The sequence below is a fragment of the Microcaecilia unicolor genome, chromosome 5, assembly GCF_901765095.1.
Source record: "Microcaecilia unicolor chromosome 5, aMicUni1.1, whole genome shotgun sequence".
NCBI lineage: Eukaryota > Metazoa > Chordata > Amphibia > Gymnophiona > Siphonopidae > Microcaecilia > Microcaecilia unicolor.
In genome coordinates, this window is record NC_044035.1 from 217711997 (window position 1) to 217726335 (window position 14339).

The 14339-nt window shown below is 46.0% G+C and overlaps 1 protein-coding gene across 2 annotated transcripts in view; it reads right to left on the bottom strand.

Annotated features, from left to right (window-relative positions):
- The window catches only part of DNMT3L (DNA methyltransferase 3 like), a 232382-nt gene that overhangs the window by 195694 nt on the left and 22349 nt on the right, over positions 1-14339 (bottom strand). For both annotated transcript variants that reach the window (XM_030204938.1, XM_030204937.1), the window contains exon 2: positions 9655-9756. In XM_030204938.1, the coding sequence (XP_030060798.1) occupies positions 9655-9756 (102 nt within the window). The remainder of the gene's footprint in view (positions 1-9654; positions 9757-14339) is intronic.

Genomic DNA, 14339 nt, shown 5'->3' on the forward strand with positions numbered 1-14339 from the left:
GCAGGTACAGCACACAAAACAAGCAGACAGCAGAAAAAGTGCACTGCTAAGGGCTTAGAATTTATAGCAACAAGAACCTGTAATCACTTCTACAGTGGGCGGAGCTTAACGGCACAATACGTGGCGGGAACTAAGCACAGTGGTCCATGACATGACAAATGTCACAACTGGATTACTGTAATGCCCTGAGCATTAGTCAGGCCAAAAAAAGTTTGATCATCTCAAACAAATTCAGAATTCTGCAGTACCAAGAGCTACAAGAGGCATGACCACATCACAACATCACACCCTTCCAGCAAAAACTACACTGGCTACCAGTATCTTATAGAGCCCAATTTAAAACTGTATCTTTGATTTTCAAGGTTCTTAGACAAAAAGAGCCACAATACCTAAAGAATAAATTAACTCTCAGTAGTCCCTACACTGGAACTCACTCTCAGAGGTTCCATGTCAAATTCAAGACTACTTCTACTTCCAGAAGCAGGCAAATGCCTTGCTCCTCTCCCAAGCCTTTGATACATGAGGAGAATTACTATCCATTCACTCTGCACCTGAGCAAGCTTGCTGCACACCCTGTAACTTAGACTAATTCCTCATACCTTATTCAACTGAAATATAATTTGCTTTCATTTTAGCCACCTTCTATTTATCCCAAAGACTTTGAACTACCATCTTGTCCTGGGTAACTGGGTTTGACTCCCACTGTGGCTCCTTGTCATCATGAGCAATTCTCTTAATCCCTCTATTGCCCCAGGTACAAAAACTTAGAATTTGAGCCCACTAGGGACAAAGAAGGTACCTGCATATAATAAAAACATAAGCTGTTTTGGTTATCCCACAGAAAGGCAGTATATCAAATCCATGACCCCTTACCTTTACCCCTTTTACCTCGATTAACTTGCCCACTTGGCTACCTATTAAAATGTTTCAGCACGCTCTCAGGTGATCATGCCCCCATCAATAGGCTTCCAACTAGAGAGCTGCACGGCTTCCATCCCCATGGGAACCCTGAGACGGAGGCAGTTCCTGCGGGGTTCCCGCGGGGATGGAGGCAGTTCCTGCGGGGTTCCCACGGGGATGGAACCAGTTCTGTGGGCTTCCCGTAGAAGTGTAAGCTGCACCTGCACCAGCCTCTCATCTACCGAATACCAATTTATTTGAGTGCTGTCTCCTCCTCTTCTTCCTTGCTTTAACAGCATAAATGTGGAAAATCTTCCATTAAGGAGGTGGTAGAGTCACAAATGATGACGGAATTCAAAAAGGCGTGGGATGAACACAGAGGATCTCTAATTAGAAAATGGAAGTTATATAAAAGCTAACCTTAAATGGCTGCATGTGTGTGGATATGTCAAGTGACACTTAGATGGCAACTCTGGCTGTGATGAACTAGAGCTGATACCTGGCAGACTTGTATGGTCTGTGTCTCATACATGGCAATCTGGTGTAGGATGGGCTGGAAAGGGCTTAGACAGCAACTTCAGTGGCTGGAACATGAGGACAGTGCTGGACAGACTTTTACGGTCTGTGTCCCACAAATGAGAACATGAATAGGCTGGAGTGGGCTTCGATGGCAACTCCAGCAGTTGGAACATAAGGATGGGGCCAGATAGACTTCTGTGGTCTTTGTTCCAGAAACACGAAAGAAAGACCATAATCAAGTATATAATATCACACTCGTTGATTTAATGATGAATTGATCATGAGTGTGACTATTGGGTAGAGTGGATGGACCGTTCAGGTCTATTTGCTGTCACTTACTATGTTACTATTAATCCTCTTTGCTCCCAGGCTGGTGCACAGACCTCAGCTCTGACACAGGCACGAGAATCAGATGTCACCTGACCTACTGGCGCGTGCATGTGGCGACCTCTCAGCACACACTGCCAGTGAATCAGAGACAAATCTTACATGTGTGCACCAGAGTGTTCCAAGTTCCAACTTCCGTTCCTTCCTTGCCTACAGTGCTGTGGCTCAAATCCAGAGAGAGACTGAGGGAGCTGACTGGTACTTAAATTCTTGCGGGGACGGGTGGGGACGGGTTGGGATGGTTTAAATTTTTGCGGGGATGGGTAAGATTCCAGTGGGGATGGATGGGGACGGGTAAGATTCCAGCAGGGACGGGCGGGGATGGGTAAGATTTCTGTCCCCGTGCAACTCTCTACTTCCAACTTCACAATGTCTAATCATTTCTCAATTCAAGAAAATATTAAGTCAAGCTACCTGTATTGTAGGATCTTAATATTGTCTTTACCTCTCTCATGAAGATGCCTTTTGAGCCAATGGGTTCACTTCACACAAGCATGTTACCTGCAAAGTGCTCTTTCTTGTAGCAGTTACTTTGGCTAGAACAGGCTTGTCCAAATTCAGTCTATAAGGCCACAAACAGGCCAGATTTTCAGAATATACCTAAATGAATATGCATGAGAGAAATTTGAATATAATAAGGCGTTCCGGTGGAGCCATGCAAGATGGCCGCCGAGAAGTGAGCTCCGTCGTACCCCGAACGAGGCCCTGAACCTGTGGGCTCCGGACCTCCTCCTGGAAGATCAGACAGCTACCTGAGGCTGGTGGGAGTGCGGGGGCACAGGCAGAACAGCAAAAGAACGCCCAGCAGGAGCGGGGAGAGCCACGGGAGCGCTGAAGAACAGACCGCGATCCAAGATGGCGGCCAGAGACGGAGCGCGCTGTACCTTGAGGTGCGGGACCCGAAACCGGGGTCGTTAGAGGGCAGTGAAAAGAGAGCTGGCGGCGCCCCCGACGGACTGAGATCCGGGAGAGCCGAGGTGGGTGCAGCGGAGGTCAGTGTGACGGGCCCCCCCACCCCGGAGGAGAATACCAGCAGCGGAGGGAGCTGAGGAAGCCAGCAGAGGACAGCAGGAGGAGCGGTGGAGACCTGGTTCGGGGAGAGGTGGAGGAGACATGGCGTAAGCACTCCCCCCCTGTAGGGAGCAGAAGCCTGAAGGGGCAGAAGACATAAGTTAATCACCAGTGCAGCTGAGAGAGCATGTGGGAAGCCAGGATAAGGAGCAGTAAATGTAAAGGAAAAGAGCCTCCCCCTGGATGGAACAGAAGTCTGGAGCTGATTGATGGACTGTGGGGGACGAGTGCATTTTGATCCATAATAGAACATAGTCTACTAATAGAGAGGTCTGAGTTCAGGGGAACACCTGGTGAGGATACAAGCCAAATGTAATTCACTAAGGGGTGAGAAAGACAAAGGCCACAGCTAACCAGCCCCAAGAGACTTTTAAGCAAATAAAGCCAAGAAAAGGAGATAAACAAGATGCCGCCGAAAAAGAGCTTAGAAAAATTCCGGTATGCGGCAGAGCAGGTGGGGAAGGTGAAAGAGGAGGTGGCAGGAACCAGCCAGGGAGTGGAGAGGATGGTCGCGATCCCCTCAGACTCAGAGGAAGATTCCCTCAGAGAAGCGGGTGAGAGCAACGAAGAAATCACTAAAGCACACGTGGTGGGCTGGTTCAAAGAGTTGAAGTCAGAACTGGAAGGGGTCTGAAAAGATATCCAAAGCACGCTCCGAGAGATCCGGACAGAGATTGGAGACCTGGGGACATGGGTGGATGGAGTAGAGGAGAAGATGGAAATAGTCCAGGCTGAAGTACAGAAAAAAAAAAAGCAGAGGCACATGTTGCAGCAACAGAAATCCAGCAGTTAAAAGACCAGGTGGAGGACCTGGAAAAAAACAGATCCCGCCGCAACAATTTATGGTTCAAAGGAATCCCAGAACTGGACATTTTCAGCAATTGTGAGGTGGTGATCAAAGAACTGTGTCAATATACCTTAAGTCCTGAGGGTGAAGATGTGCAACGAGACATCAGCCTGCAACGAGTACACCGAAGTGCGGGTTCCCAACAGGAATCCGCACCGAGAGATATCATAGCCTATTTTCTGGATTTCCCTACCAAAGAACTGATATTGGCAAAGGCAAGACAACAGAAGGTGATACAATGGAAAAATTATAAGATTGGAATATACCAGGATTTGGCGGGAACCACGCTGCAAAAATGAAGAGCAATGGGAGAAGCGACAAGCTTCATGAGAGCTAAAGGGATTCGATATAGGTGGCTTTTCCCCTTTGCAATATGGCTCACGGTGGCGGGAAAGTCATGGAAGGTGAAAACACCTGCGGAAGCATGGGAGGCGCTGAGGCTGTTGGGATGTGAGGGACTCCCAGACCGGGAGCAACAACCACCGGAGGTGGAGCCAAAAACAGACTCGGCATGGCAGATGGTGGCTACCAGAGGGAAGAGGAATGACAGAAGCACCTCCTGATGACCTAAGCGAGAGGAAGCAGTGATAAGTTTGACGAACTGTCATGAACAATGTTCAATTTTGATGTCTGGTGGTGGACTGACCTAGTGCGGGGGGTGTTTTGGGGGGGGGGGGTAGGAGGGGATGCAGGATACCCACTAAATAGATTAAAGGGGAAGGGAGAGTGGGGGAAGTGCAGGGGGTGGAGATTTCGGGGGAATGGGGTCCTTGGGGGCAAGGGCGGAGCCTCCTTTCTGACCGAAGGACTAAGTCATATCCAGTGTGAGGGGAGGAAGGGGGAGGGGGAGATATAGAGGGGAAGGGGGGGAAGTTAGGGCAGGGACGAAAGAGGAGAACTCAAGGAGGGGGGAAGGGGAGGGATTGAAGATGGGTTCCTGGAATGTCAACGGGCTCAATAACCCTGGGAAAAGAACAAGGATAATGAGGTGGGAGGTGATATTCCTGCAAGAGAAACACTTGAGGCCCAGGGATGGACATCTGCTACGCGGTAAAATGTACAAAGAGGTGGTGACACACCAAGGCGCAGGGGGGAGGAGAGTGGGGGGAATGGCCATACTGATAAAACAGACATGTGGGATGATCATTAAAAACGAATTCAAGGACACAACAGGGAGATGTGTGGCCTTGCGGGGACTGATACAGGGGACGGAGGTAACACTGATTAACATTTATGCCCCTAACACGGAACAGGGGGGATCTTTTCATACATTATGGGAGGAGATTCAAGGGTTTATAGGGGGACAGGTGATTGTAGGAGAAGATCTCAATATAGCCCCAGATGCTCGATTAGATCACTTGGGAGGAGGGGGATATCAGTCGAGTTCGGGGAGAAAGGCACTTTATAAATTTTTGAGACAGATGGAATTGGTAGATAGCTGGAGGATGGTAAATGGTATGCAACGGGGATATACGTTTTACTCCCATGCAGCGAGCTCCTATACTAGGATAGACGGGTTGTGGGTTCATCGCAACTGCGCACAGATGGTAGAGGAGGCAGAAATAGAACCTATTCAAATTTCTGACCACGCACCTGTGTGGATTAGATTACAGGGGTGGGGACACAGGAAGAGGAACACCACTTGGAAACTTAATGAGTCTCTCTTGGGGGAGGAACAGGTGAGGGAGGAGGTACAGGCCACTATACAGGAATACTGGAAAATTAATGACACAGGGGAAGTGGGGGATGGGATCTTGTGGGATGCGATGAAGGCAGTGGTGAGGGGAGTACTGATTAAATGGGGAGCCAGGAAGAAGAGAGAAGGGACAGGTGATGATGGCTTTGCGGCTGAGAATGAACAAGTTGGAAAGGATCCACCAGAGAAATCCATCTTCACGGGTATGGGCAGAACTCAAAAAGACTAGGGGAGAGCTGGATCAGGCGCAGATGGCTGAGGTCGAATATATGAGAATGTGCCTTCATCAGCAGTATTTTGAATTTGCCAACAAATCAAGCAACATGCTGGCCTGATGTCTGAGAGCTAAGAGGGGGAAGTCGATGATACAGAAAATAAGAGATGAGAAGGGGGGATGGGCGTATTCTGATCAGGACATAGAAAAGGGATTTCTAAAGTATTACAAAGAACTGTATACAGCACCGGAGGGGGAACAGCCAGAGAGTATAGCTCGATATCTGGACCAGATCCCCCTGCATAGATCAAATGAGGAGGAGAGCCAAAGGATGGGGGAACCAATAGGACCGGGGGAAATACAGGGGGTTATTAAAAAGCTTCCTAACGGTAAGGCCCCTGGGGTAGATGGATTCACGGCCCGGTTCTATAAATATTTTGAGAGCTCAGTCAGCCCCAGACTTATACGGTCTGTGCACTGAAGAGGACAGTACAAATAAAAAAAGTAGCACATATGAATTTATCTTCTTGGGCAGACTGGATGGACCGTGCAGGTCTTTTTCTGCCGTCATCTACTATGTTACTATGTTACTATTTAGCCCTATATTGCTGAGGGTGGGAAATGGAGTCCTAGAAGGAAGGGAGCTCCCGAGATCTATGCTGGAAGCGGGGGTGACGGTCTTGCCTAAACCTGGAAAAGATCTGACTAGGTGCGGGTCCTATAGACTCATCTCCCTATTGAATGTGGATGCAAAAATTATTGCCAAAGTGTTAGCGAACAGATTGGGTAGACTGTTGCCTAAATTGATCCACACAGACCAATCGGGATTTATACCAGGGAGACAAGTGGGGGATAATATTAGAAGAACACTACACCTGCTATGGGATGTGCAAAAAACAGATTTGGGAATCACCATACTATCGATGGACGCGGAAAAGGCATTTGATAGGGTAAATTGGGGGTTCCTGCGGGAGGTGTTGGGCAGAATGGGACTAGGAGGGAATTTTAGCCTATGGGTTGATGCTTTGTATAGGAGCGTTTAATGGTATATAGGAGGGAGGGAGAGCTCCGACGTAAACGGAGATGGACAAGACTTCAACAAATGATCGAGAGACTTTAGAGGGATTTGGGATATATTCCAGGGAGGGGGGATGGGTGGGGGGGAGGGTAGTATTAGGGGACTAAGGGTTTATGTGGAGCGGGGTGGGGAAGGGGGGCATTGGGGGCAATGTTGATCCCACCATCTGTGTTAGGCAAGCGAGAAGCTAAGCTGAGGATAACACAGGGGGGAACAAGGTTGGAGAGCATTGTTTTAAGGGAACAGTTTGAAATTAACAGGTTAGGCTGATGTTTTGTAATACCAGTTAGTTGGAAAGTAAGTATATGGAGACAATGCAAAGAGATGGAAACCTATGCTGCTGTATACTGAATGGTTTGACTGTTCCAAATGTTAAAAAAATATTTAATAAAAATCAAAAGTAAAAAAAAATATATATAATAAAGGCAGTAGACATGAAAATCTCTTTCATGCATATTCATTTGAGATATTCTGAAAATCTAGCCTGGTTGCAGCACTCAAGCATTCAACTTGGACCGTCCTAGTGAATTTAAGGCTTGGTCACATTTGAACTATAAATTCAATGTTTCATCACAAGGTAGTCCTTTGTACTCATCAAAAACAGTCATGCCTTTTTATATCAATGAGTGTTTCCTACGTTTTGCCCTAAACCTCATAAGAATCCACATTAGAAGTCCCTTCACACTCTAGACTGTAAAAGGTCTCTCTCTTGTATCATCAATCCTCCATGATGAGGGTAAAGGCCAAGGCACAGACGCTCGCATCCTGGAGTTGAATGAATGACTGTGTGGATGTCGTCACTGAGAGAGTTTTCAGCTTTCTGGACCATGGAATGATTTTCCAAAGCTGTTGAGCAGAGATTGTGTCCATCTATCAAAGAAGGGAAGAAATGTCTTCAGCAGCAGATTAAATCCCTCTTCAGTAGGTTAACCAAACTACAATCATTGGGTCTGGGTGATCAAAGCCCCCAGGTACGCATAAGCACTCAGGTAAGTGAATCAGTAAATATCTCTGCACAAATGGGAAAAAGGAGCAACATCTGGAAAGCAGTGTACACTAATGCCTGCAATGGTTCTGAACCTACAGGCTGTGATGGATGTGGCTGATTTGGATTAGTGACTGGGATATAGTCAGTGCGTTTTTTCTAGTGAAAAAGGTGCCGGTACTCAAATGCCAGGCCACCCTTGAGGGGAGGGGTGCTGGGTCGCAGAGAGACTAAACCGGGCCGTGGTGCAAGGACAACACTTGGCAGCATGCACATATAAGTGCAATTAAAAGTTTAAAAAGTAAAAAAAAGTTCAAAATATTCAGTTAAAAAGTATAATAAAATAATTAATGTGGCTGGAAGTTTTTTGCCAATGATGAGATTGAAGGCTCCGAAATGGCTGTGCCACAAATAGTAGGAGTCCTTATGAGGCTTTTTCTTCCATTTTCCTCCTTTTTCTGTTTTTTTTTTTGCTAAAAAAGTGGCAAGACATAGAAGTGTTAAACGCGAAATCAATTGTTAAGATTAATTTTGGGTGAAGAGGACTATCTGTATTTGTTTATAATGAAAACTAGAAGAAGGCATGGGTGCATATGGAGAGGATGGCCAATAGGAAAGGAGGTGATATTGCCTCTGTATAAGTTTCTGGTGAGACCTCATCTAGAGTACAGTGTATAATTCTAGAAACTACACCTTCAGAAAGACATAACAGAATGGATCTGTCCAGCAGGCAGCTACTAAAATGGTTAGTAGTCTTCATCACAAAGTGTATGGGACAGATATAAAGGTCTCAATATGTATACTTCAGGAGATTATCATGATAGAGATGTTTGCATACCTTCATAGCATAAATGCACAGGAAGTGAGTTTCTTTCAACTGAAAGGAAGATCTGTAATTAGGGGGCATAGAATAAAGAAAGGGAACCTACTCAGGAGTAATCTGAGGAAATACTTCTTCACAGAAAGGGTGGTGAATTCGTGGAACAATTTCTCATTTGAGGTGGTGGAGACAAAGACTGTATTAGAATTCAAGCAAGCTTAGGACAAGTACATAGGATCACTAAGGCAGAAAAAGGGCTAAAAGATGGCATGGATGGGCAGACTGCAAAGACCATATGGTCTTTATTTGCCTTCAGTTTTCTCTGTTTCTATGTCTTGCTTGACCACAACAGAATTGCTATTCCAGTAGCCAAACGAACTTTAGTAAATTGGCTAGCATCTTGCATCCAATTCTGTTATGAACAAACTGGCACCCCTGTACACAGTAAAATCAGGCCTCACTATTGTCGCTACCATGGCTCTCTTGAAATCAGCTTCACTAGACAGCATGTGCAATGCAGCAACCTAGTGCTTGATTAATACCTTCACTTCATATTACTGCTTGGACCAGTTCACAATCAGAGACTATGCATTTGGTTAAGCTAATTTGGCCAACCTGTCTTTGTAACTGGCAACTCTCACATTTTTCTTTATGACCAAGCTGCTCTGGGTAAATGGCTAAGTTATGGCTCAACTGGAGCAGCCTTGAGCTTGGGAGTCCGCCACCAGAGTGCTTGACTCAATTATGCTTGTTGATGGACCAGGCAATGTTTCTCACCTGTAAAAGATGTATTCCATAGGCAGCAGGGTTGATCAAGCACACAATCCCTCTTGCCCAAGTGTTACATTCCTTCCTAAGCTATTGAACTAATGGACTAAGTTCCATCCTGCCACTGTTGGATGATGTCACTCACTTGTATGCCTGATCAATGAAAACATCTGTTGCAGGGGAGAAATAATGCTTTATTACTCTCCTCCTCCCGAGTGACCCATATTCCAGTCTGTACAATGCTGTGTTTAATATCTGAAACATTATTTGGGAAGAGCTAGGGTGGAATAGAGGTATGCGTGTACTTTATTAAATGCGGGCATATGCGCACAAAACAGCACTCTCTATAAATCACATATAAATACAAACCTCTGTTGAAATTTTGAGGTGGTTCTGGCCCATCAGTAGATGAGATTGATGAGTCCACGAACATGACATCAGAAGATTCACTCTCCGACTCAAAACTCACTACTGGAAGTCAAGTGGAAAAGGAATCAGATTAGCTTTGAAAGCCTAAGCAGGTAGACAAATTTTTACATTGGTATATGTGTTACATCTGTTGTAAATTGATTTACTTGTGCCGGAAAGAAAAATGTTATGAATTAGACCTGCTTTAAAAGTGACTAGCTCAAGATTTGGACCCTCACATTTCCTGCCTTGCCTCCTCTGTGTCCCACCTCCTCAAGTCCTTGCACACAACTGCCAGCTCCCCACCCTCCCTTGCTCTATACCTCATCCTCTTCCCCCACCAAACCCTCATTGTTCTCAAACCCCCACACCTCCCATTCAAAATCCCTACCAGGTTGTCTTCTGTTTCTCATTGTTTCTCTGTTTGTCCACTCCCAGTTTGTCACTGTGCTTTGTGCTACAACTGTTTGTGTGAGGACTGTGTGCTGTTGCTACCATTTGTGTGAAGACTGTTTGCTGGTGCTCGGAGAATAAGCTCTGGGGGCTGGTGCTGGATCTCGCTGGGTGCAGTAGGTTAGTGTAAAGTGATATTACTGGGCTTAGTGGGTTGGACCTGTGGTAGTGGGATACCTGCATGTCTACTACTACTACTATTTAGCATTTCTATAGCGCTACAAGGCATACGCAGCGCTGCACAAACATAGAAGAAAGACAGTCCCTGCTCAAAGAGCTTACAATCTAATAGACAAAAAATAAAGTAAGCAAATCAAATCAATTATTGTGTACAGGAAGGAGGAGGGTAGGTGGAGGCAGGTGGTTACAAGTGGTTACGAGTCAAAAGCAATGTTAAAGAGGTGGGCTTTCAGTCTAGATTTAAAGGTGGCCAAGGAAGGGGCAAGACGTAGGGGCTCAGGAAGTTTATTCCAGGCGTAGGGTGCAGCGAGACAGAAGGCGCGAAATCTGGAGTTGGCAGTAGTGGAGAAGGGAACAGATAAGAAGGATTTATCCATGGAGCGGAGTGCACGGGAAGGGGTGTAGGGAAGGACGAGTGTGGAGAGATACTGGGGAGCAGCAGAGTGAGTACATTTATAGGTTAGTAGAAGACGTTTGAACAGGATGCGAAAACGGATAGGGAGCCAGTGAAGCGACTTGAGGAGAGGGGTAGTATGAGTAAAGCGACCCTGGCAGAAGACGAGACGGGCAGCAGAGTTTTGAACCGATTGGAGAGGGGAGAGGTGACTAAGTGGGAGGCCAGCAAGAAGCAGATTGCAGTAGTCTAAACGAGAGGTGACAAGGGTGTGGATGAGGGTTTTGGTAGAGTGCTCAGAAAGAAAGGGGCGGATTTTACGGATGTTGTAAAGAAAGAAACGACAGGTCTTGGCGGTCTGCTGGATGTGAGCAGAGAAGGAGAGAGAAGAGTCAAAGATGACCCCAAGGTTTCGAGCTGAGGAGACAGGGAGAATGAGAGAGCCATCAACAGAAATAGAAAACAGGGGGAGTGGGGAGGTGGGTTTGGGGGGAAAAATGAGAAGTTCGGTTTTGGTCATGTTTAATTTCAGGTGGCGTTGAGACATCCAGATAGCAATGTCAGACAAGCACGCTGAAACTTTGGTTTGGATGCAAGGTGAGATATCAGGGGTAGAAAGGTAGATTTGGGAGTCATCAGCATAGAGATGGTAGGAAAAGCCATGGGATGAGATTAATGAACCAAGGGAAGAAGTGTAGATAGAAAAGAGGAGGAGACCAAGAACAGAACCCTGAGGTACACCGACAGGCAGAGGGATAGAAGTAGAAGAGGATCCACCAGAGTGAACACTAAAGGTGCGGAGGGAGAGGTAGGAAGAGAACCAGGAAAGGACAGAGCCCTGGAATCCAAGTGAGGACAGGATATCAAGGAGTATGCTGTGATCGACAGTGTCAAAAGCAGCGGAAAGATCAAGAAGAATGAGGATGTCAATCATGGATGTCAATCATGGATGTGCTGAATGCTACTGTGGCTGACACTTTGCTGGATGTGGATGAGAGTTTGGAGGGAAGTCCCAGAAGAAGATACCCCAATCCCAGAGTATTTAGGCCCAGGACCCACTTCATGGACCTCACTGATCAGCAATGCCTTACTAGGTATCGCTTTGATAGAGCTGCCATACAGCACCTCTGTGACCAGCTACAACCCCCTTCTCCAGGACAGGACATGCAGGAATAATCCAGTGCCAGCCCATCTTAAGGTCACTGCCCCCCTTACCTTTCTTGCCACCGATACTTTTCAGTCAGTGCTAGAAGTCAATGCAGGCCTCACCCAGCCCATCTCCAACTGCCTTGCCCAATTGCTCGATGCCCTCCTCACTCATACTGTAGGAGTATTTGCTGTGATCTCACCCACCCTGTGTGCATATGAGAGCACCTTTACAGCCAAAATGGACGCTGCAACCTTTCACCTATATGTCTGACTACCAACTGTGCAGAAGTCAGAATTTCAGCTTGTAATAGATTTACTGAAGCCTGCACCACCTCCAAGGTCACTCTGTATCGGGGGAGAATGCATGTCCCTGAGGGAGAGAGAGAGAGAGAGAGCTTACGAGATAAGACGGACAAAGGAAGCTTCATACAGATGCTGGGAGTACATGGTGGGATTATTTCTGATTGGCTCCCAGAAAACTGATTGATCTGAGAAGCGGGAACAGAAAGAGACTAGTTCCTGAAGAACAGAAGAAGAGAGAAGAACAGAAGAACAGAAGAGGAGAACACTTGCATTTCTGCAAGCACCTAATTTACCTGAGAGACTTACTGATAATACCTGGCAAAGCTTTTCCCCAGATTACAGCTGTCTACAGGATCTATACTGAGTCTGTATCATCTGTGGCTGATCAAGACAAGTGCATCACCTGAGCTTGTGGGACCTCGCTGAGGCATTCGGCTGAGGAATCGGAAGGAATCTGATCTGATAACCGGGACGGTGAGATCATAGTTTACTTCCTTCAGGCTGGGTTAGATAATTAGTCTGTGCTCGGACCCATCAGATGTGTGACGTCAGGATTTATGATCTAGTTGCTGTTAGCCTAGTATAAGATTTGCGTGGTAATCATTAGGATCTTGGTATTGTGTTTATCTGTCATTACAGATTTTAGCCCATAGGATAATCAGAGTTATTCTCTATATTTTGGTATCATTGTGCATGCAATCAGGAATTGCTGATGCTATAAGCTGATAAGAGTTTTCTATATTTTTGTATATAACGCTGTATAAATAAACTAATATATTCCATTGGTCTGTCCGTTATTTTCCATGCAGCTAAGGTTGGGCAGAGGCCACGCCCCCTAGACATAAGCGAGTACATAGGTAGGAATTGGCCTCTTACAAAATATACATATAACCACCTACAAATTGGGGCTCTCGTCCGGGACGGTTGGTGCAGGAATAACAAGTTAAAACGTTTCTGGGTCTTTTCAGAAAGCTGTTTTGACTCTCTGTTTTTTTTTGCACGAACTGCAGATTTAACCTAGCTGACGGCAGAACTTTGTTTATACAGCTGTGTTTTATTGCTGTAATTGGTTGACAGATTTATTACTCTGAGCTTCAAAAGAGGAAAAAACGGTCTCTAACTCTCTGTAAGGAAGGAAAACAGGGTGTGTTTAGTCTTTAACATGGCGACCGGCACTGTTGGCACATTGCCTGAAATGCTCCTGAGTGAACAGGAGAAGGGCGTGCTTAAAATATTACTGCCACTCTCTCATAGTAAGACAAAACCAGCTCCTCCTACAGTAGAGTCTGTACGTGCTTTATTTGGTAGCAGTTCACCGAATAGCTCAGAAGCATATGCTACGGTTTTAAATACAATTATAAAAGAGAAACAGCATTTGTCACAATGGATGCTTTGTGAACTGGGCGTGTCTCTTTTGGCAGTTAAAGACTCTTTGATGAATGAGATAAGACAGGTATCTGTACCTCTAACAGATCGCATAGCAGAGTTGCAGTTAGATTTGTCCCAGACTAGGGAAACTGTCCAGGAGCGAGACAGTGAGTTAGCTGCATTACGAGTTGATTTACAGACTGCCCAATCTGCTTTAGCAGGGACCAATGTAAGCCCCGCCCCACCTCATTCTTCTGAAGAGATTTGTACGGAGTGCCAGACACTGTATGATAAGTGTAAAACTTTGCAGTGTGACCTAACTGATTGTGAAGCACTCAATTACACATTAAAGCAAGAAATTGCCCAGTACCTCGAGTCTTTTGATTCGTTGCAAGAGAAATTTTCTCGTTTGACTGATGCATTACACAACCAGATTAGGGAAACAGATAAGTTGCAGACATTAAATCGGGAGCTAAAACAGGTCTCAGAAGGTGTTCAGAGTGAGTTGCGCAGGGAGCTAGTGGCCACTCAAGAACAATCTGTGTCTGTGTTTCAAGATTGGCACGCAGCCAAGCTAGAGTTGGCGGAGTTAAAAGAGAAACAGGAGACAGTCTCACTGCAATTAGAATGTACAGTGAAGGACAGAGATTCATTGTCTAAAGCATTAGATGAGTGCACTGTAAAGATTTCCACAATGCAGCAAGAGCTTACGCACATGGCGCAGGAAGAAGTACCGTATACCTTAGAGTTCCCCGACAGTTTTGCTGCGGGTCACCCAAGCCCAGCTCCCGAAATGAAC